Source organism: Microtus oregoni, unplaced genomic scaffold (genome assembly GCF_018167655.1).
Source record: "Microtus oregoni isolate MIOR12 unplaced genomic scaffold, Mior012 000001F_ref0000356, whole genome shotgun sequence".
NCBI classification, from domain to species: domain Eukaryota; kingdom Metazoa; phylum Chordata; class Mammalia; order Rodentia; family Cricetidae; genus Microtus; species Microtus oregoni.
Window position 1 is genome coordinate 88,159,586 of NW_024543060.1, and position 21,843 is coordinate 88,181,428.

The 21,843-nt window shown below is 40.4% G+C and overlaps 1 protein-coding gene across 19 annotated transcripts in view; it reads right to left on the bottom strand.

Annotated features, from left to right (window-relative positions):
- Positions 1-21,843, bottom strand: part of Anks1b (ankyrin repeat and sterile alpha motif domain containing 1B) — an 861,781-nt gene that overhangs the window by 405,828 nt on the left and 434,110 nt on the right. For all 19 annotated transcript variants that reach the window (XR_005975765.1, XM_041666272.1, XM_041666261.1 and 16 more), the window contains 2 exons: positions 11,040-11,626; positions 9,319-9,388 (listed from right to left, as the gene is read on the bottom strand). Coding sequence is in view for 18 of the 19 variants with exons in the window: in XM_041666272.1 (XP_041522206.1) it covers positions 9,319-9,388; positions 11,040-11,626 (657 nt within the window). In the remaining variant the exon portion in view is untranslated. The remainder of the gene's footprint in view (positions 1-9,318; positions 9,389-11,039; positions 11,627-21,843) is intronic.

Genomic DNA, 21,843 nt, shown 5'->3' on the forward strand with positions numbered 1-21,843 from the left:
ACAAACACTAAAACTGTACCAGACAAGCAGATGCCTGGAGCCCAGAAGTCTTGTTTCAACATGTTTGGTTTTACCTGGCATCTCTAGTATCTCTTTTCCATCTCTTCGAGCCTCCAATTCTCACTCTCCTATTTGGTCCCACCTCTAGGCCATGTTCTTGCCTATCTCCTGCTTCAGTACCTTTTCTGTCTTGACCTGTCCTATCCCCTCCTCTCCTCTCTTCTTCCTCCTTGTCTGTCTCCTCTTCTTCCTTCTTCAATTTATTTATTGGGTGAAGGGAGGATATGTGCTGGGTTAGCTGAGAGGTGATCGGAAGGCAGCTTGAGGGAGCCACTTCTCTCCTTCCACCATGCCCAGTGGTGAGTACTTTTATCTGGAGTCATCTCATCAATCCTGCCCTTCATCGCTTTCTGTGGCTGGTTTCTTTGTCTGTAAACAATGAGTTCCATGACTGGTCGGATTCACTCTACCAAGATATAGTCACCTGCATGATCAAATGGTCATCTCTAGGCCTCCTACCTGTACCCGGGTTTCTTTTTTGGACCTCAATGATATGACTTTGATAAAACCAGGGCATTTCTTTCTTAAGCTGGAAGAGCAGAATTGCAGGGAAGTCAGCCTCCTCCTGAAAATGCAGAGCCTGGGGGTGGCTGTGTCATTTTCCAGGATGTAGTCACTGGATCAGGATGAGTGGGTAACCCATGGTAGCCTTTTTCATGCCCTGGAGAAGGATTTGCACCGGGGTTTTTGGATTTGTATACTCACACAGGTTGACATTTCTGTGACTTTCTGGAGAACCATTTCCTAGACGAGGAAGTGAAATCCATAGAAAACATTGGCAAGTACCTACTCAGCCATCACAGACTAGTGTGCCTCCAGAATTCAACAATATTCACTTTCATATACCATTTATCAAATCATCATCACCATCATCATCATCACCATCACCATCATCATCACTATTAAAATTAGATCCTTTACTAACCTTCCCAGTGACTGCCCAGTGTCAGTCTGCTGCCCATACTTCAATTCTGTTATATCTACAAAATTAACATTGAGATGAAAAGGTGAAGGTGGACATGGATAAAAACGTGAAGGCCCTTACACTAGGACACGGGTCAAAGAATGTGTTGCTGTGATCAACACTGGGTTATGGATAAAGTCTGTCTTAAAATTGTTCTGTAAATTAAAATTGTGACATAAAAATGAAACATAAGCAAGCTAATGAATCCTTTTATTGAAGCTACTCACACCCACTTGAATTCAAATCTGATAAAAATACTTGATTATGTGTTCATTAACAGAATTCAAATATAAAATAGCTATCAAGTTATTAGCACAGATAACTGTAGAACTTCATTCAAATATGAATGTTTTTCTCTTGTGTATCTGTATCTCCCTCCTCTGTTTGTCATTACACTTTTTTTCCAAGACAGGGTTTGTCTGTTTCTCTGTTGCTTTGCAGTCTGTTCTGGAAGTCGCTCTGTAGACCAGGCTGGCCCCGAACAAACAGAGAACAGTTTGGAGTGTTGGAACTAAAGGCGTGCACCACCACCACAGTTTAACAATAAATAAAAATAATGCGCATTCTCTGAAAAAATTTCAGAACTTTTAGAAGAAAAAGACGGCAAAAAATCAAAATCACTGGCAATCTTACCAAGAGGTAGAAACTATCAATGCTTTTGCATATATATTTGTTGGGCTATGACTGTTGAAATTAGACCATGTATTTTCAAATTACTTTCACTTTGAACTCTTATTTTGCTAATAGTACATGCCTAGATACTAACACACCCCTTCAGTATAAATGGATGCCACCTGTCAGGTTATTATTTTTAAATTGTCTATATAGACTACTTGAAACTGTCCATTGTAGATGAGCAAGAGGTTTTTCTATTAAATATCAAAGCATTCCTCAAGGCATGCACACACACATGCACGTGCATGTGCACGCGCACACACGTACACACACCACACACTCATGCATGCACACAAGCAAGTACACAGGTATACACACACTTTTGCCATCTTCATTTTCATAGATTATTCTGTCAAATCCTCATGTTGCCTTATCTTCCCTTTGTTTTCCCTTCTTCAAACTATTCAGGGTTAGTCTGGTGTCTATGTTTTCATCCTATCCTCTCCTTTCATGTAATCACATATGGGTAGCTAGACAGATAATATATTTTGAAAACATGAATTTATGCTACATTCATTACTATCTTTTCAAGATAAATATAACATCTAGTAATATATGTTGAAAAGAATGGACTTTTATTCATGCCTTGATTTTTTTTTTCTTTCAAAAGACTAAAATGGAAAAGAGAAATTAAGGACGGGAGATGCCATCTCTTAAGATTGACTATATACTAGAAAAGCAACCACTTTACTTTTCATTGGAACTTCTAAACTGTCAGAACAGTATTGCTTCTTGTCCTTTATCTAAGATCAAGACCCAACAAAATGAGCTTTAAGGGGTCTGAGGCAGCAGTTCGGTCAAAGAAGTGCTTGACATGCAAGTGCAAGGACCTGAGTTTGACACCTAATACCCATGGCCCCTTCAAAAAGAGCAGAGTGTGGTGTGTGATGGTGTGTGCATCTAATCTCAGCTCTCTGGAGGGGAAAACAGGCAGATCTGAGTGCTTGTGGGCCTTGCCTCCCTGATGCGTCCCACTCTAAAGAGAGAGCCTGTCTCAAAATCCAAATTAAAACTAACAAACAGTAACAAATCACGGGTGGTGCCTGAGGACTAGTACGTGAGGTTGTCCTCTGTCCTCCACGGGCACCTAAGTCACGTGCACACGCACGCACGCGCGCGCACACACACACACCAGCATGAACACGAACAAGTGTGCTCATGTGCATACACATGCACACACAGTAGTAGCAAATAATAACACTGACTGTTCTAATGAAAGACTATATTCTCTCTTTATATTTTATGCACATTAGTGTTTTGCCATGGGTGTCAGGTCCCCTGAAACTGAAGTCATAGACAAGTTATGAGCAGCCATGTGGGTGCTGGGAATTGAACCCAGGTCCTCTGGAAGAGCAGTCAGTTCTCTGAACCATTGAGCCATCTCTCCAGCCCCTATATTCCCTCTTAAAAAGTAGGCTTATCATCCTAGGAAATATGTAAGCAGGGGTTGGCTGATACTGATTTAGTTCTGATCAGAGATGCTCCGGGAAATATTCCAGTACAGGTGGCTGATGGCACATGTTCAACCTTCCAGGTCTCTTCTGGAGGACTTAATATTTCGTTGAACTGTAGCAACGTATACTCATTGTATTATTTATTAACAACTGACACATTATAAAAAGTGCAGGCCACAGAACATTATCAAGTCTTCCACACTTACGGAATGTCTAATCCCACCTATGGCCATCATATGCAATTTCAAAATGAGAGGAAGAAAGCCACACCCTAACACTCAAAACCTCTATGTACAAGTTACTTTACTTTTAAAGAACTACTGGGGATGCATGGCACTAATTCCGGTGTCTGCTGTGCCAAGCACAATTAGGCTTAGGAAACAAAATGTCTTGATTAGCGACTACTAACTCAAATTCTTACCTCAATATTCTGTTATTAAGTGATTCCTTTGGTTTAACCCCTCCCAAACTACATGACTAAATCATTCAGTGAAGTGTTACATAAAATAACAATAAAAATAAATCTCCGGGTTTGGATAAAATAGTGTGCTTGTCTGCTAATGTATTCCACTACCCACCTTCCCCAGTTGGTTTTATTAAAAATAGTTGCGTAAAGAGAAATAAAATCAAAAATAAAACATGCTGGTGGCAGAGCATTTCATAGAGAGGCTTTTATGCTCAGTTAACGGTACGTGGGGAAGCGAACATTACTGGAGGCAAAGAAAACTCTTCCTCTGAAAAGGAGCGACTCCCAGATCATCAGCTGAGCTCTCGGGCATTATCAGCTGTGGGTGTGAGCACTCACTTCCCAAGCAAGGGGCACAGTGAGGGCTGTGGCTCCCTGGCACATCTCAGCACTGGACTTGTCCTCTGGGAGCTACTTCAGGCTCCGTAAAGCCTACCTTAGGGTGACAATTAGCCTTTACCAAGAGTAAGTAAGTCATCTTTGCTGTCAGAACTATACACTTTCCAATAAATGACCTAAAGTTCTTTTATCCCAAATACAGTGTATTCTGTGAGCAAATTCTTTACACCCTCATCTGAGCAATTTTCATTTGTAACTAAAATTTGGATGAATTTTTTCAGGAGATAAAATGCTAGTTTCTTCTTTCCAGAAGCCATTTAAGTTGTAGGATATAAAATGCATCCTTCAAATATATTTTAAAGTTATTTTTATTTTATGTATATATTTGTCTATATTGTATGTATGTACCATGTATCTGCCTGGTGTTTGGAGGTTGAAGGAAAATGCCAGATCCCGGGTATTGGAGTTGCAGCTGGTTAGGAGATGTCACATGTTTCTGGGAACCAACTCCAGGTTCTCTGCAAAATCAGCCAGTGATCCCAACCACTGAGTCACCTCTCGTCCCCCAAACATATTTATGGCTTAGTGGGTGGAGATGCTTCTCAAAAGGCTGGCTGAGTTGAGTTTGGTCCCTAGGAACCACAGGTGGAAGAGAAGGGAACTGAATATGATTTCAGCAAGTTGACCTCTGAACTGTATATGTACACATACATACATGCAAAGTCACACACAGATATACACACACAACACACATGCACACAGAGACACATACAAACCACACACAACACACACACATATGCACATCTACACATGCACATGCTCACATGTACATACACATATGCACATACATATACACTTACACACACAAACACACACTAAATAAATAAACACGAAAATACAGCTTAATAAAATGCTATTTTCAGTCATAGAATTTCAACCTAACACCATCCATCCATCCATCCATCCATCCATCCATCCATCCATCCATTAATCCATTGGCAGTCTGTTTATCTGAATGGAAATTATTTAGAGGTAGGAGGCACTTACAAGCTGCTTTGTATTGTAATGTCTCCTGCTTGGTTACTCTCTGTATTTGTTGTGTGACAACAGAAACACCCCGAAGAGGTGGCTGTCACTACCACTTAAGTGGATCTCAGTCTTATCAAGAGGACTATAATAGATCCTTGGAAAGTGTGAGAATTTTTTTTTTGGAGAAAAAATATTCTTCTTGTTAACCATCTATCAATTATTACAATCGTAAACTGATGGCATGTCCTAGATGGGATGAGCAAACTGTCAGTACACCCAGAAGAAGCTGCAGACGACACAGCTCTATGAACAGTGGTTCGTTGCCAAACCCATATGCCAATTCAGGAAGAAAGTGTGAGAATTTGAAGAAGTAAAGCTTCCTTGTGACAAGGGCAATGACTCACTAATAAAGTCAAAGGACAGTTCCACATATAACCTGCTGGGAGGCTGCTTCCTTACACTCCAGCTACAATCGTCATGGGTCAGAAAGACAAGTCAGATTCTCCAAATGTCTTTCTGTGTGTGTGTGTGTGTGTGTGTGTGTGTGTGTGCGCGCGCGCGCGCGCGTGCGTGCGCGCACTCTAACGAGAAAGGTAAGTCATGCATGCTTAGATAAGAAGACAAGAGGATTTACATTTCGTTCATCGCCTGCTACATTCTAGTCTACAGCAGAACAGCGTATAATCTCGTAGTAGTCTTATGAGGGGGCTGTTAAAAACCTGAATTGATAGGCGAGGAAGTTTATATCAAAGAGGCCACAACATCAGTCAGCTGAAAAGTTGGAATTTGAAGCCAGGGCAACCTAATTTCAAAACCCAGACTCAGGAAGAATACCATGCTTGCAAGCCTAGCACGTACAGACACGATGATGCAGGACCCACTGTTTCATCACATGTCCAACAGCACCAAACAAGCGGGTGTGGCGGGCGCAAGGTGGTCAGTACCATTGCACCCTACTGCCAGGCCTCATCTGTCTGGCATCTGAATCTGGCTTCAAGTGGAAAACCAGACAAGCCTGCGAAAATGCCATGCTTGTGCATGTGAAGTAAGAACCCGAGGGCCGAGCAAGAATAAATTCAGTAAATTTCATTTGGTTTTATTTCTACCTCAATCTCGGACAGCTGAGCTTGCTGGCTATGTTTCAAATGACTATATAATCAGCGAGGAGTTTGGCCCCTCAGAAACCTGGTTTCACTGAGCAGAACTATTGCCATGCGAGTCACACAGAGTTCCCAGCTGAGCCGTCTCAGATTTTTAGGACTGATGATGAGAGCGATCCAACTTTCTTCCTGGTCTGCAACTGTAAATATGTAAATACTTGATATTGGGGAGGGGGGCACTTAAAAGTGCTGAAGCAGACCACGTGGGAGCAAGCATGGGGTGTCTATGCTGCTCCCTCAGGCATCTCCACTACTTAGTTTATTCGTGAAATCACCCTCTGAGTTTTTAAGCAACTAATGTCACAAATGTTCACAACCTTTATTAATGTTCACTGGCCTTCCCAAGCTAAATTCTAGGGCCTGATAATCCATACTGTCGAATATAGTGTTTCTTCTCACTCACTCAATCAATAGATATTTTCCTCTTTTCTTTGTCAGGGTTCTCTGGACATTTTCCCTAAGGTAACTGGCCTTCTCTGGTTGTCTATGAGTTGTCTAGTGGATTTTTATTTCAGTTGAGAAACTATGACAGTTCCAGGGATTATAGCAAATTTAATGTTAAGATTATAAGAATAGTTAATATCATAAGATACTTTACAAAAGGCTTAGAGGTATTATTAGTATTGTTATTATTTTCTATATTCATCACGTTAAACACAATCTTCCTCATGGTAGCTCAAGGTGAGAGCTAGAATTTAACACACATCTGCACGTATCTGGCACCATATGCTACTGCCTATGACTCTACCCCAATCCTATATTAGTGTCTTCATTTTAAGTGCGCCAAGATCAAGCGGCTAGTAGACAGCAGTAATAGTCAGCAGTGTCTTTCTATCTGACTTTCATTTCACTATGTGATTCTCGCCCACACTCCTTACCCAAAATGTTATTTGTGGCATGACATCTTCATAGGGTGGCTAGCACTCCTTTAGAAAAATCTGGATTTAGTGTGTGTGCAGGTGGGTGGGGGCAGCAGGCTGCTAGAGCTGTGGTTTATAGCCAGCCTAAGGACCAGTTGGAATGTTACATGCTATGGCCAATCACTTAGCAGATAATTGGTGTGTAATTAAGAGGTAGAACTAATGCACCTGCAGAGCCAGGCTTTGTCAATAGTAACGACTCTCTGAGCGGTCTCCACTCTCCTTTCAAAGCCGTTGCAGAAACTAGTAAATAAAGGTGGGGGTTGGACACCAAAAGTAGATATGGAAAAGAAAACCGAGGGGACAGTCTGTGGATTGGTTTAATACTGAAATGTTGGGTTTGCTTTATCATTTTAAGGACGGTAAGATTGGAGCCCTTTTGTAATGTTTCAAATACGGCAATTGAGAATGTTGAAACAAGACATCAGACTTTTTAAAAATTTGGTGTGTGTGTGTGTGTATGGCACATGGATGTGCTTTTGCTATGAAATTCATGCCTTTGCTATGCAAGGTATATTATTTCCACTCTTCCTGTTTAACATGGAAATGGTCATTATGCTATAGAACTAGCTGTGGGGGCTCTAGACTCACCTTGTATCAAGGTTGAAAGTTATATGCATTTCTTGGTACGTGCTGCCAATTTCCAAGGATACTGACTTAGGTATAGAGTGATCTAATATAGAATTTCAATCTCAGGCAGTGACAGGATGGGGAAGGATCTGATGGGCAGAGGAAGTTTGCGATTGAGCAGGAAGAGTGTCCCTATTCTCCCAACACAGTTAGCCACCCCACTCCCATCTTACCTGACATGCGACTAGGCTGCAGGAAAGCTGCACCACTGTTTCATCTGCACCACTGGTGTGGGAGGTACTTCTGTCTATGTGCTGCTTTTATTGGTTAATGAATAGAGAAACTCCTTTGGCTTATAGCAAGGCAGAACTTAGCTAGGCGGGGAAAACTAAACTGAATGCTGGGAGAAAGAGGGCAGAATCTGTGAGAAGCCATGGAGGCGCTGGAGGAGAAAGACACAAGCTGCCAGCCAGAACTTTGCTGGTAGGCCTTGGTTGTGGCAAAATATAAAATAATAGAAATGGGTTAATCTAATCTGTAAGAGCTTGCTTAAAATACACTAAAGTCAATGACCAAGCAGTGTTTCAAATAATGTAGTTTCTGTGTGGATTATTTTGGGAGTCTGAGTGGCCAGGAAATGATAAGCTGCCTCCTCCTACACCACTGAGTGACAACCTGGCTTGCTTGGGGAGGAGCAATAACATCCCTCAATGGCTGCGCAACATCTTGCAGCTCTGAGAGCTAAGCAGCACGTGATTTGTCACAGCCCGTGGTTCTGCCAGTTCCCTGACAAGGCAGTGGCTGCTCTTAGCCAATCTGGGAATCACAGTAGGAGACTTTAAAATTATCCCAGTGCAGTGGTAGCTTGTCTTTATTTAAATTTGTTCTCCAATGATTTGAACTATTAATTTTGAAATTTTTAAATATTTTATTAAAATACCTTGCATTTTGACAACGATGTTGTTTTGTACCCCATAAAATCTTGTTTGCTAGGCAAGTTCCTTATTCAACTCACCCCAGGCTGTGCTCTGACAATGTAACCTAATCAATTTCTTTAAGTTTTTAAAGAAATCTTAAAGTTTTAATGGCACAGATATCTGGTATTTGGCATCATCTATCAGTGGTAAGCAAAAAGTTGGCAAAAAAAGCTTCAAATGGCCTTCTACTTTGAGTTGTAATTGTATAGAGGAAAACAAAAATATGACGTATTAAATAGTAATGGTAAATGAACTCCGCAAGAGGTACTCTCCTCGGCAGGATGGGGTAGAAGAGGATGAAGGACATACAGTTTTTGCCAAATGGTGTTTAAGACATACAAGTTGTTAATTACGTTTGTCAGGATAAACGGGATATTTCACTAAGTGAAAACCCACATATTAAATCATCAGATTTCACACCACTCTGAAGTGTTTTCTGCTGCATTCCACCTAAAGTTGAAGCTTCATTAATTAATATTTACTGACATAGTAAAACAGCAACATGGGAAACACTCTCAATTTGCCAAATCAATACACTCAGTGGATGTTTCTAGGCTGTTGGATCTGAGAACCAAAGGAAATAATTTACTGTTATTCATCTTAAAATGTGAAATTGTCTAAGGATTTTGATCACTTTCTGTCTCTGTCTTAAGCAGACTGATAAACCATAGCACAGAAGACAGTTTTGTTACTTATGTTCTCACCATTCATCTCTTCAAGTTCACTGTTGACCGTTGTGATCCCAACATCAATAGAATTCATTATTTTGTCAATCTGTGAAAAGTAAAAACCATATAAGTGGGTTGTTACCTATATTTGCATCATTGCATTGAGAAACAACTGTGAAGTGCCACAAGCATATTATCTTGGTGTTAACTACTACAGCAAACTGAACTTCAGAGACCAATAGCCCAAGATTTAAAGGCAAGCAAACATCCTTTGATTTTCAAAAATATATAAATTATCAACTTATCTATTTTTATGCATAGATAACTCATTAAGTTAGGAACTATGAATTCCTTAAACCCAAACAAAGAAGGTCTAAGGATGGGCTCATTGTCAAGGTCTACATTCTCTGTGTTCATTCTTCTCCCAGAAGTCACGAGCACTCACTGGGGAAGGTGGGTTTCAGTTTGTGGACACGATTATGGGAGTCAAGTTCTAACTAAATGATTTGAGCAACCACAAGCCAGTTGGTGGCATTAATTAAAGAATACAGCCATCAAAACAATTTAAGTCTATAAGTTAAATGCTTTAAGCTTACCTCACAAGAAGGCATCCCAATCAAGATTTCTGGAGTTAAAATTTTAAAAATGGATATACTAATAAAAAATATAAGTATATAAGTTTGGAATTTAGATCTCAAACTCTCAATGCTAGACACTGAAAACTGCCCCTTCCTCATATTAGCCACCTGAACAAAATGGAAAGTTTCAAAAGGACAATGGACATTAACTTCTAGTTTGTTCACCGTGAAAAATATGCGGGGACATCAAGTGATTTCCCCCCCCCCCCAAACAGACCAATTCAGAAAGTCATTATCAGAGTCAGGTCTATTTCCGGTTCTCAGACTACCATAGTCACTTCATGTACTTCAAAGCTAAATCTTCCTGGCATATTCTCCTCAGAAACAAAAATGTGACCTATTAGAATGAACTATTGATGGAGACTTGGTCCATTCTTTAAAGAAATTCAAGAAAGAGCAAGAAGCATTACTATTTTATGATGTGATTTCCCCCAGGGAAAAAGAGATTGCATAGTTTTACAAAGGATCCTTTATTTTCTGAGTAATTCTGTCAGATTAAAGACTTTGTCTTTAAGTGGAGTCTGAAGTAGTGAGACTTGACCCCAAGATGCGTTTCTCTTTTAATGTGCCACCGAGAGCTGCAAATAGGAAATATTATATGATGTCTATCTGTAGCATGGTTCTTGAGAAAGAGTCAGGACTGCCAGCTTTCCCACTAAGGCTAGACTCATAAGGATCTGTTCTGAAGATATAAGAAGGAAGGAACGCTAAGAAAAAGTTTAGCAAGTAGCATAACAATATAGAGAAAAATAATTGTTTCTTCCAAAATAAGATTTTTTTTTCAAACTGTCAGCCATAGTCAGTGCCTTGTGGGACATGATGGTAGCATTCTCCTGTACTTCATAGCTACTTATTACTTCTGCTTGGTACCAATTTTTATGGAAACAAAATGTCCCCCAAGCGTGTGGAAATGTGCTCATTTTTCCACTTGCTGTGAAATTACTGTCTATTATCCGGAGAACCTTTCCCCTCCAGTTGGAGCTGATGAGTTCATTACCCATCCCATCCCATCCCCTCCCACTTCAGCTTCGGAAAGCTTTGAAAAACAGAACACCTTTCCTCCAAATCCCACTCAACTCTGAAGCCCGTACCAAGAGCAACGATAAAAGTTCGGCTTACTTCTTCCCATTCGGACGTGAATGAAGGCGTCCTTTCGGAATTATCTTTAGAACTGCGTTCAGCCGTGGACGACTCGCTCCAGTTAACCCTCGCTTTGTCCTTGGAAGGGTAGGCGATAAGATCAGAGTCGGACTTAGAGACATTTTTGGATAAGTGCATGTCGATCAGGGCTTTAGGCAGCGACCGTATTCTCCCCAGAGTACACGCTCTCTCCACAAAGCCCCCTGTACTTGCACCCCACTGGTCACCGCTGCGGGATCCGCTCCGAGATGTTCTTGTTCCAACGATGGTATGGTTCTCCAGTTGGTGGCTTCTTTTGTGGAAAATTGTTCTACTGACCACTTTGGGTTTAATCTTCTTTACCACCGTCTCTGACTTATTTTCTACTGCAGTTGGTTTGAAAGGCAGAGGGCTGCTTGCCAAACTGGCTTCATCTTGTCCATCTTCGCATGGATTTCTTTTCCCATACAGTTGGAAAGGGTTTTCAGGGGACTCACAGGCTGGAGAGGATCCGTGGAGAAGGCCTGCGAACTGCCCCGCATCATATTCTTTTGGTGGATCGTCGTCTTCCCGTTGAGAGAAATCATCTGTAGAAAGAGGAGAAAGGCTGTCAGGGGCCTTGCTTGCAAAAGGACTCTGAAAGCCATGAGACAGTGGCAATGCATTTACGGACTTTCATATACCCTGGCAGTTGATTTATTTACATGATATCATATTTTTGCTTTAGGAAATGCCCATGATCCTATACTGCTACATATGAAGTGCACATGAGCATGTGTCTGTAAGAGGAGCCTTATGTGTTTGAATTAAATGCCTCTGATGTACCTCAGGGTTCATTTCAAAGGCAGAAGCTGAGCAACACCATGACTATGGATCCTTCTTGTCTCAAGGGTATATGTTTGGTATTAAATCAACAAAACTGGGTTTCTTGAAGTGGGACAACCATATCCCGGGCCTCACAGTTAGTGTTTATCATGCCGTAGGCCATCAGGCTGGCATTGTACAAACTGATAACTATCTTCACTTCTCTCGTCAATTACATTCAAAAGTAAAATCCTGGGAAATATATCCAGTAGAAATTTAAGACTAATAATCCTGAAAGTATTACTTTAAGTATTAAGATAATAGTATTCCAATTTTATGAGTTAAACAGAAAGAGATTTTTCAGGCTCAGTCCAGGCGAGTGGCATGTCTGTACCATCACTCAGAGGCACGACCCTTCCACAGAAAGGATGCTGAGCTGTTCTCTGTCTTTCTCGTCTGAAACCTCACACCTTCTGGTTCCTTTAGATCTTTGCATAAAAGAAATCAAAGAATGGTGATTTTTTTTTATTGCCTTAGAAATGTTTCTAAGATAAAACATGAAAACCTCTCTGTGATTTAAAACACATTATCTTCTTTTTTACAGCTTGATTTGTCTGATAAAGTGATACTGAGGAAAAACTTGTCCACAGGAATTAGCAAAGGAAGGCAGTTTACCTTGTTTTACAGAGATAATATTAATTCATAGAGATCGGTAAATATTTGCCAAGATTGAAGCTATGTGATAGGCGAGAGCCTAGTCTTGTGAGGTCAGAAACATCCAAGGAGGGGCATACTGACAATACACTGATCAATAAGCTGATTGGCTGAGCCATACTTTGAAAAAATTAATTATTATTACAAAACTCAATTCCCAAAGAGCTTTTGAATTAACAAGTGATATTGAATGAGCATAGGTAACTCCTAGGCCCAGAATAGAGTTACTTTCCCCTTCTCTCATTTGACCCTCATGGCAACCTTGTTATTTAGTTAGTAGCAATAAACATGATCTTTCTGGTAAAAACATCTATGGACAAAGTAACAAATTTTCCTACTTTTGAAACACTGGAAATCACAGTGAATTTCGTTGGGCTGACATTTGTTCAAGAGTTGGTACACACAGATCTCTTCTTGGTACTGCGCATAGGCCCTTGGCCTCCAGGCTTCTCTCTCCCCTGCAGCTGGTAAAAGACTGTTTCTTCTTGGCTCCGCATATATCCAAACCTCATGTTGGTTCATGTTAAAGTTTTCCTGAGGAGACCATATTTTCCTACCCAGACCTATCCCACCGCACCCCAGAAGAGAAGAAAGAAAAGCGCCAGGAATTGAGATCCAACTATCCAAACAAGAAGCAATTTTTATCCGTCTACTTCTATGGTGACAGCCATATTGGTTGTAGCATAAAACCTTCATCCCTTCGCAAACGGTTATCCTGGCCTATGTCAACTGCATTTCCCATTCGTCTTGTAACAGATCATTCTTGGGGCAGAGGTCACAGCTGGGACAAGGCAACCAGGAATTCTTTAAGGATTAGTATTTATTGATCCTTACGTCTACTTGTTAAGAAGTCAAAGCAAACATACAGCTTAGCTTGTTGAAGTTTCTGTGCTTAGTAGGGACTCCAGCATAGGCTGGCTAGAATACACATTACCACTGAGACAAAAGAATAATTTAGCATTGTCTTACTAAGAAAATAATCAAGGGAGCTCTTAAAAGAAAGGGCCAATGGTTTTCTTCTTCATGACTAGTTTTGGAATGGGAAGAACAGTAGAGAGAGCAGAAATGTCTTGTTGGCTGTGTGTGCTTTTTCTCAGAGACAGGCTAAAACTAGGAGGAAATAAGACCTGGCAACCTCTTCCTATTTATCTTCTCTTCCTTTTTCCTGGGTGACTTCGAGTCTCCACTGCACTTCCCTGCAGCAGCAGGCTGCTCAGAGATGACAGTAATGGCGGGGAATGGTAAAAGGAAGACCTGTGGATGGAGGAAGTTTAAAATTACATTTCGAATGTCACTATAAAGGCTAAAGTGGTTTAGTTTGGAAGGAAAACTGAAGAGTGTCGAAAGACCTATTATCAGAAAAAGGTCTATAAGTCTTAGTCAAAAGGGTTTCTGACCATGTTAGTTATCCAGAATAATGAGAATTTTAGGGACACTATATTTAAAGTTTAAAGGATTTCGTGAGTGGCGGTTTAAGGTTACTGTCACCTCTGTGTTTTGACTAAAATGACTATAATTATATTCTCGAGTGATTCATATGGACCAATCTCTCCAGTCACAAGCAGACACTTCCTTAAATGAAAGGGAATTTAGTTCTCAGCTTGTAGGTTTAGCCTGTGAATAACAGTCCTTAGCTCACGACAGCTGAAAACACATTTGCCCAGAGTAGGGGAATAGTTCTTGCTTGTTTCAGGGGTCAAATTTTAAAGGTTACTCAAATCAAAGAAAAGGAGAAACTTATTTGAAACCTGAAATGACTGATGGGAATTTATCCATCCCTGGCTATAGCCACACCCCTCTCTATGCCACACCCCTCCGATGCCACACCCTCCCTATGCCACACCCCTCCCTATAGCTACACCTTTCCCCTGCTCACAGTCCAAGACACAGACTGTCCCTGGGTCCAAGGGCCCTGCATTAGCAGATAATAGAGCAGCAAACACTATGTGGGGTGTGGACAGCATTTAACTAGCTGCTCTTGGAATCTTGCCAACACACAGCTGAATTGCTAGAGGATGAAGGGACCCATCCAGTTCTTTTAAAATGCAGTGGTTTTTTTTTCCCCCTAAGGAATGCTGGAGTCAATACAGGAAAATGTTTATCATTGAAAAAAAAATAGATCATTACTAAAAATCTAAGAAGAGGGACATTTTTGGGGTGAAGCTAGCCGGGAGGCTGGGACAAACAAGCAGCCTCCTCTTACAGGACATATCTCACTTTATGGGGCCACAGGAAGGTACATGAGGCCAGACAGATGGCAGAGGGAATAGGGAGGTGGTGAGCAAGTGCCTTTTCCTGGCTTCTATGGGAAGAAACAAGTAGAGCCGAGAAAAAGAGGTTGAGATTGGCTAGCTGGGATCAGTTCAGCAGAGCAGAAGGGTGGTCTCCAGTTGTTTGGTGTCTGACCCTGGGTAACTAGAGCAACCTCAGACCTGTATGGCAAGCGATCATGGAGTAACAGTAAGTGCTGCCAGGTTGAGCTGAGGTGGCCCAAGGTGGAAGAAAACATCAGGATTCATGAGCTAAAACGATGCCTATTATTTCAAGCCACCAAATTTGAGGTGGCTTAGTATGTTGTCATACACTCACATGAAATGCCAACTTTTCCAAGATCAATACATTCTTTAAAAAAGTCCTGCAGTGTTTCCATTTCCATACCCAAGACATTATGATATCAATAGAACACACCTAAAAGAGTTGGTACCACTGAGCCAAGTTACAGATCTTAGTCCACCGGGCTGCTCTAACAAAACCCTATGAATAGAACAGCCTACAAGTGACAAAGAGTGTTCATTACAGTTCTAGAGGCTGACAAGGCAAACGAAGACACCAGAAGGCTGTCTGATAAGAGTCCCCCACTTTCTACCTTATAGATGGCATCATCTAACTGTAACTTATAAGTTACATCATCTAACTGTGTCCTTACCTTATAAGAGGCAGAAGGGGGCTGATGAGAGCCTTTTATGGACACTAATCCCACTCTTAAGGATGTGGGTCTCATAACTCTTCAGACTCCCAAGTCCCCTCCTCTTATTATCTTCCACCTTGGGGGTGAGGGTGTCGACTTACATATTTAGGATGATACAAATATTCAGATCTCAGCAAGAAACAGACAATTTCAGTTGTATATAACAAGAGACTAGCATGTTTCTATTATTAAAATAAACACATTTTAATCTAAAGGGGTCCCATGATTTATAAGGAATATTAATAAGCAATATTAACCAGTGGCTTTGTACATCAAATTAAGATTTGTTTTGACACGGTAACTATGTAAGATTTATTTACTTTATTTTTATTTAAACGCCTTTATAAGCACACTTTAGAGACTTTTGCATTCTGTTACTATTTTTTTGTATGTAAAAATACAATTTTTAATTGATTTTATTGAGCTATACATTTTTCTCTGCTCCCTTCACTTCCTCTCCCCTCTCCTTCAACCCTCTCTCCCATGGTCTCCATGCTCTTTAGATGAAACTTAGGCAAAGGATAGAGATCAAACTGTTTTAATAACTTGTCTTATTTGATTTCATACTTCTCTTTTGAGAAAGTAGGCTTCTCTTGCCAAGGTATGGAAGTAAATATGTGTGAATTCCAATCTGATAATCATTAGCACTTCAAAGAAAAGCCAAAGTCTGTCTAGTGGTAAGCAGAACAATCCCCTTCCCACCTTTGTCCCTGATTTTTATCACCTACATAGATATCTGAATAACAGTAAATTAAAAATTTCATGTTAGGATAAAAACCAATTATGGAAAAAAGTGGCTATTATTATAGAGCAAACTTTTGTCTATGAGGTTACTTCTTCATTTCCCTTCAGAAAAAAAATCTAATTTTTAGAGACTTTAGTGCTAATATTGGTATTTGTAGGAATGATTGATTGATTTCACAAATACATATAGAATACTTTCAGTGTGTTTGATGGCACAATTTCTGTAGTGCCCAAGGCAAAATCACTTCTCCCGGCTATTACATTTCAGAAAAAGGCATAGCTACAGGCAAATAAGAAACAGTCTTGTTTTGGATGAAGTTATGGGGCTAAGATAACAAGGTAATGAGATAAGTATAAAGAGGTATGTTTAATCAGGTGGTGGCGCACGCCTTTAATCCCAGCACTGGGGAGGCAGAGGCAGGTGGATCTCTGTGCATTCAAGGCCAGCTAGGTCTACAAGATCTAGTTCCAGGACAGGCTCCAAAGCTACAGAGAAACTCTGTTTTGTTTTTGTCTCAAAAGAACAAAACAAAGTAAAACAAAAAACCAAAAAACAAAACAAACAAATGAACAAAAAACAACGGAAAAAACCTCAAAGAATAAAGAGGTACATTAGAAGGTGAGAAGGGACTATCTTTCTGAGGAGCTAACGCTGTGCAGACACAGGGATCACTGAAGAAGAATTGAACCTTTGGAATTTGGGGGATGGTAGTGGACAAGGAAAACTGGTTAGTTTCAAAATCACTGGAGCAAGTAAATAACTGCAGTAAGCATAAAAGAAGTCAGACTTCTCTTTATTCAAGGGGGATTTTCCAAATATGGAGAATAATCCAGAAGTGTGATGTACTGGAATGAGAAAAGCCCTGTTTTCAAGATACAGAGAAAGACAGGCAGACAGATGTCAATATGCACTTGTATATTAAGTGTTTAGAGCAATTACCTAACCGCATCCATTGGGAGGACCTGAGAAATGGATATGGCAATAAATAAAGGCCAGATTTGGATTTCTATCATATTTTCTCTTAGTACAGGGATCAGTTGCAAAGAGACAAATTGAAAGGTGAGTCCGGCACGTCCTGTGCTACCAAGGAAGGAGCTTGACGCACGCTAACAGGGTGTGAACACTCCACCTGAATGGCTTCCCACTGGTTAAATTGAAGATAATTTGAGGAAACCATTAAATAATCACAGTAATGGATTACAGCCCATTTAATACAATGGAAAAAAACCACAAGCTCATGAAAACATACACATTTTTTTGAAAGTTTGCATAGGAATGAGGAATAATTTCAAATTGCCTCCTTGTAGAATAAATATGTCCTTGGTGTGAAAAGAAAGACTAATTTGATGATGGGAAATCTAGGAGGTGGTACCACTTTAATCAAATAATCAACGTTGTTATCATCAATAATAGAACGGAGCAAAACTCCATTCTCATCAGCCAGGGCACAACACAAGAAATGCAGAATCATTTCTATAGTTTCCGGACAAAAGATGAACAACCTGTCTAGTCAACCAGAAATATCAGATAAGCCCTGTTTCTAGGTCATTCTACAATGTCATCTACCTGTAACCTTTAAAGGTGTGCACAACACAAAACTCAAGGAACGAGAGAAGAGTTCCCAATTAAAGGAAACGAAGAATGCATTATACAGTCTAACACAACATTTGACCCCATCTGGTCTTTCATCACAAGGCCAGTATTACTGGGAATGCTAGCAACACTTGAGTAGGGTCCGCGGGACTAACAACAGCAACAGATTAATGCCAATTTCCTGATTTGATGCTGCTGTGCTTAAGAATGTACTTGGTGTCTTGATAAACAAAACAAAACCAAAAATGGATGCACTTGGCTATAGGAAAAGTTCTCTGAAGTTCCAAAAGTGAAGACCAGGGATATGTCAAATTTTTCAGATTGTTTCCATGTGCCAAAACCATTTTAGGGGCCTACAAGATGGCTCAGTGGGTAAAGACACTTGCTGCTGAGCCTACCGACAAGAGCTCTGTTCCTCGGACCCACATAGCAGAAAGAGAAAATTGACTTTTACTCCTGCAGGCTGTCCACACCTACCTACCCCGCACTCACACGAATAAAAGTAAATTTTTAAAATTTTAAAATAATGTTTGTTCTAGGTTTTGATGGGTATCGCTTAAGTCAAATATTTGGATGTTTAAGGTTGTTCTTTCAAGGCTGCTATGAACTCTGGTTTTGGTTAGATGGAGAGTTTATATCGAATGTCCATACTTACTGATTACGTAGGTTTTAGCCTTTAAGTTGTTAGTGAATGAAGCTTACACACTTTTTGAAACGCTAAACCACATGACACATGGGACACCGATGGGATTCAGTGTGCAGATGGTGGCTTTCTTGCTATTCTTCCACCCTGGGTTGACAGGTTCTCTGCTATTTCTGCATCCACGTTTATGATAAAATCGCCTTTTCTGTCACCTTTGCTATGCCACCTTCAGGTTTGCCACAATGACTGACAGCTTCACAGTTCAGGTGTGGAAACTCTTCAATTCTCTGTAGAGTCTCTCAAAGCTCAATCATTCCTCTTCTACTTACTTTACCTTTAAAATCATCTAGACTTCTGTCTTTTTGTGGGGAGAGTTTAAATCATCCATTCGCTTTTATTGTTGGTCTACTGGACGTTTGTATTCATTTTGATGCCTTCGCTATCACTACTTAGAATTTGATGGTTGACTTCGGCATTGAATTCACTGGTGTGAACTTGCTCGTTTCTTTCCTTGCCTTGTGAATCCTTTTCTAATAATATGTGGTTACATCTCCTCATTCCTAACACGGCCTAGTCATACCTTTTATTTGAACTTTGTCTCTTGGAAAAAAAGGTCTCAGGTACCCTAGGCTTGAACTTTTTTTGTACCTAACTGAAGATTGCCTTCAGCTTTGGATATTCTTGCCTCCATCACCCTACTGCTGGGATTATAGATGTGGTTGTCCTGGCTAGTTTTATGTCAACTTGACATAAGCCAGAGTCATGTGAAAGCAGGGAACCTCAATTGAAAAAACGTCTCCGTAAGATCTGTCCATAAGGTATTTTCTTAATTAGTGATTCACGGAGGAGGGCCTAGTCCATTGTAGGTGAGGCTATCCCTGGGCTTATAATACAGACAAAATCAACTTCTATAATTTCATGTTTCATGAGATAAGTTTCATCCTCAGGCCAAGTGAAGTGGATCATGCCTGTAATTCCAGCAGTTGGAGGCAAGACGATCAAGAGTTCAGGTTCATCCTTAGATACAAAGCAAGTGTGAGGTCATCCTCAGTTGTGTAAGACTGTCTCAGGCAAACAAAACCTTTCCATATGCTCTCAGATGGCGGATGCAAAGCCATATGCATTTTATCAGGTTCAGTTTATTGACTGACCTGTTGAAATCTTTGCTTGACTACAGGATGTCGAAATCTCCTACTTTTAGAACACTTAGGATGCCTTTCTGATAGTTCTACTAAATATGTATAAATACATGGATATTATATGAGTATTCTCTATAGTCATATAATTTTAAATGCATACATGCTTAGAGTTTTCATATTTTTCCAGTGATTTGAACCTCATATAATTTCATAATGACCCTGAACGGAGAACAAGCAATGCCCTAGTGTCCCGAGCAGACCATGTTTTATGTGTGTGTTGTGGAACGCTCTCTGAGTACCTAGACTGATCTAGGACTTTGAAATAATATATGTACATTATAGAGTGAATATTCATAAACATTTCATTCAAAAGCATTTTCAGTGGAACCCACAAGTTTTTCCTATAACTCTGAATGACTTGTACTCTGCTAAAATGTAGTTTATTAATAAATTGACTTGTCATGCAAATTTGTACCTTGTAATAAATGAAGCAATTCACATTACTAAACGATTTGAGTATACAGATAAAGGAGAGCTTAACTTCAACTACAGATGTGAATCAAGTAAATGCTTTTAAAATATGATTCTCCCCAAATATAATTCTATGGAAAGCAAAGAATAAATTTGAGGAGCTTTGGTAATTTTTCAAGAGTTCTAACTACCATATGATATTTAGTTTAAAAGATTATCAAGCAAAATGACTATTTTAGTACTTTTTTTAAATATAAATCTTAGATGAACTTGTTTTGATTGAAGAAGGTTAGGAATCTAAATCATTATAACACACCCGATCCTCATCTCCCATCAAGTTCCTAAGGGATATTGGGTGTTATCATAAATTAGGAAAAGTGTTACTCATGGTTTTCAATTATCATGATCATGTGAACTTTACGAACCCAACTGGAGCGCATCCTTCTGCTCCTCTATTCACAGAGCTCATGTTTTCTGACTAGCATGTCGAATTTTACCCAGCTATTAAAAAAACCTTTCCAACTGCCTTGCATCTCAGGACAGACGACACTCAATGAGCCACTGAGGTAACTATTCAGGATTTACATTCCCTTCATTCCTCGAGGTAAAAAACTGAGCAAAAATTCCAAAAATATGCGACAATATTTAATATATAAACTCCAGTTCCTTGCAAAGGGATTTGTTTCAATGATTACAAAGGCTAAGATTCCACAGGCGGCACAGACACAGGTGTAACATTTACCACGTGCCTTTTACGTCCAAGGTGATCCTATCTCATTTAATCCTCACCCAAGCTTCTGAAGTAGGCGATATGACGTGGGCACTAACAAGGAATCACATAGCTAGTCAACAGAGGACCTGCCATGGGATACAAGTCTGATGCTTGTATCAGTACATTTTCGAGGCTTTGTGTCTGCGGCTTGCCCAGAACTTCTCTGGTGTCAGCATCGTACGCCATGTACAGAGCTTCTATCTGAATATCACTGGGCTTTGAAAACCATCCCATGAGCCCCTCCCAGGTATCAGCAACAACCTCTGGATATTTATTCTGACTGTATAATCAGCCCAAAGAGAGAGTAGGTAGTAGAACGTACTGACGGCATCAGGTAAGGTGGTGATAACATTCTCCCCTGCAAACGATTTAAGATCAATAGCTACTTTTCTGAAAGCAAACACAGGCAAGCTCTATTGTTTCTTGGTCTATCAGCCCTATGCTCTGCCAAAATCAGCGTTTAATGCAGGAGCTGGAGGATGCTGGATTCCTGGCACCTCCTGGGCTAGAATAGACCATGCGGTTTGGCTCTGATTTCAAACATTTATAATCTTTTCTCTTGCTCCCTTTGCTCGATATAGGAGAGAGGCTATCAGCCAATTTCCCCACCGTTTATAGCAAATCCCAAAGCTCCTTCATTTCCAGCCACTCAGCTGCCTGGGCAGACCGTATTACTAAATTATTGTATCTTCTTGGTACAGTGCCTGATCTATCTTGGCATGTGTTGTGCATTGAAAGAAGCTCCTGTTGCAGCAGAGGAAGCTGACTGCTCTCGCTCTTCCCACGCGCCTTTCCTCTGGTACCCTCAACTACTAACCTCTTTGTTCATCCTGTAGAAGCCAAGCTCACAGGGGCACTTTCTCATCTATGCCTGTTCCCCCCCGGGGAGTTAGACGTTTCAAAGGATGTTCTGTGTGAGGAGGGTTTCCCACAGCTAGAGAGAGCCAGATGGGTA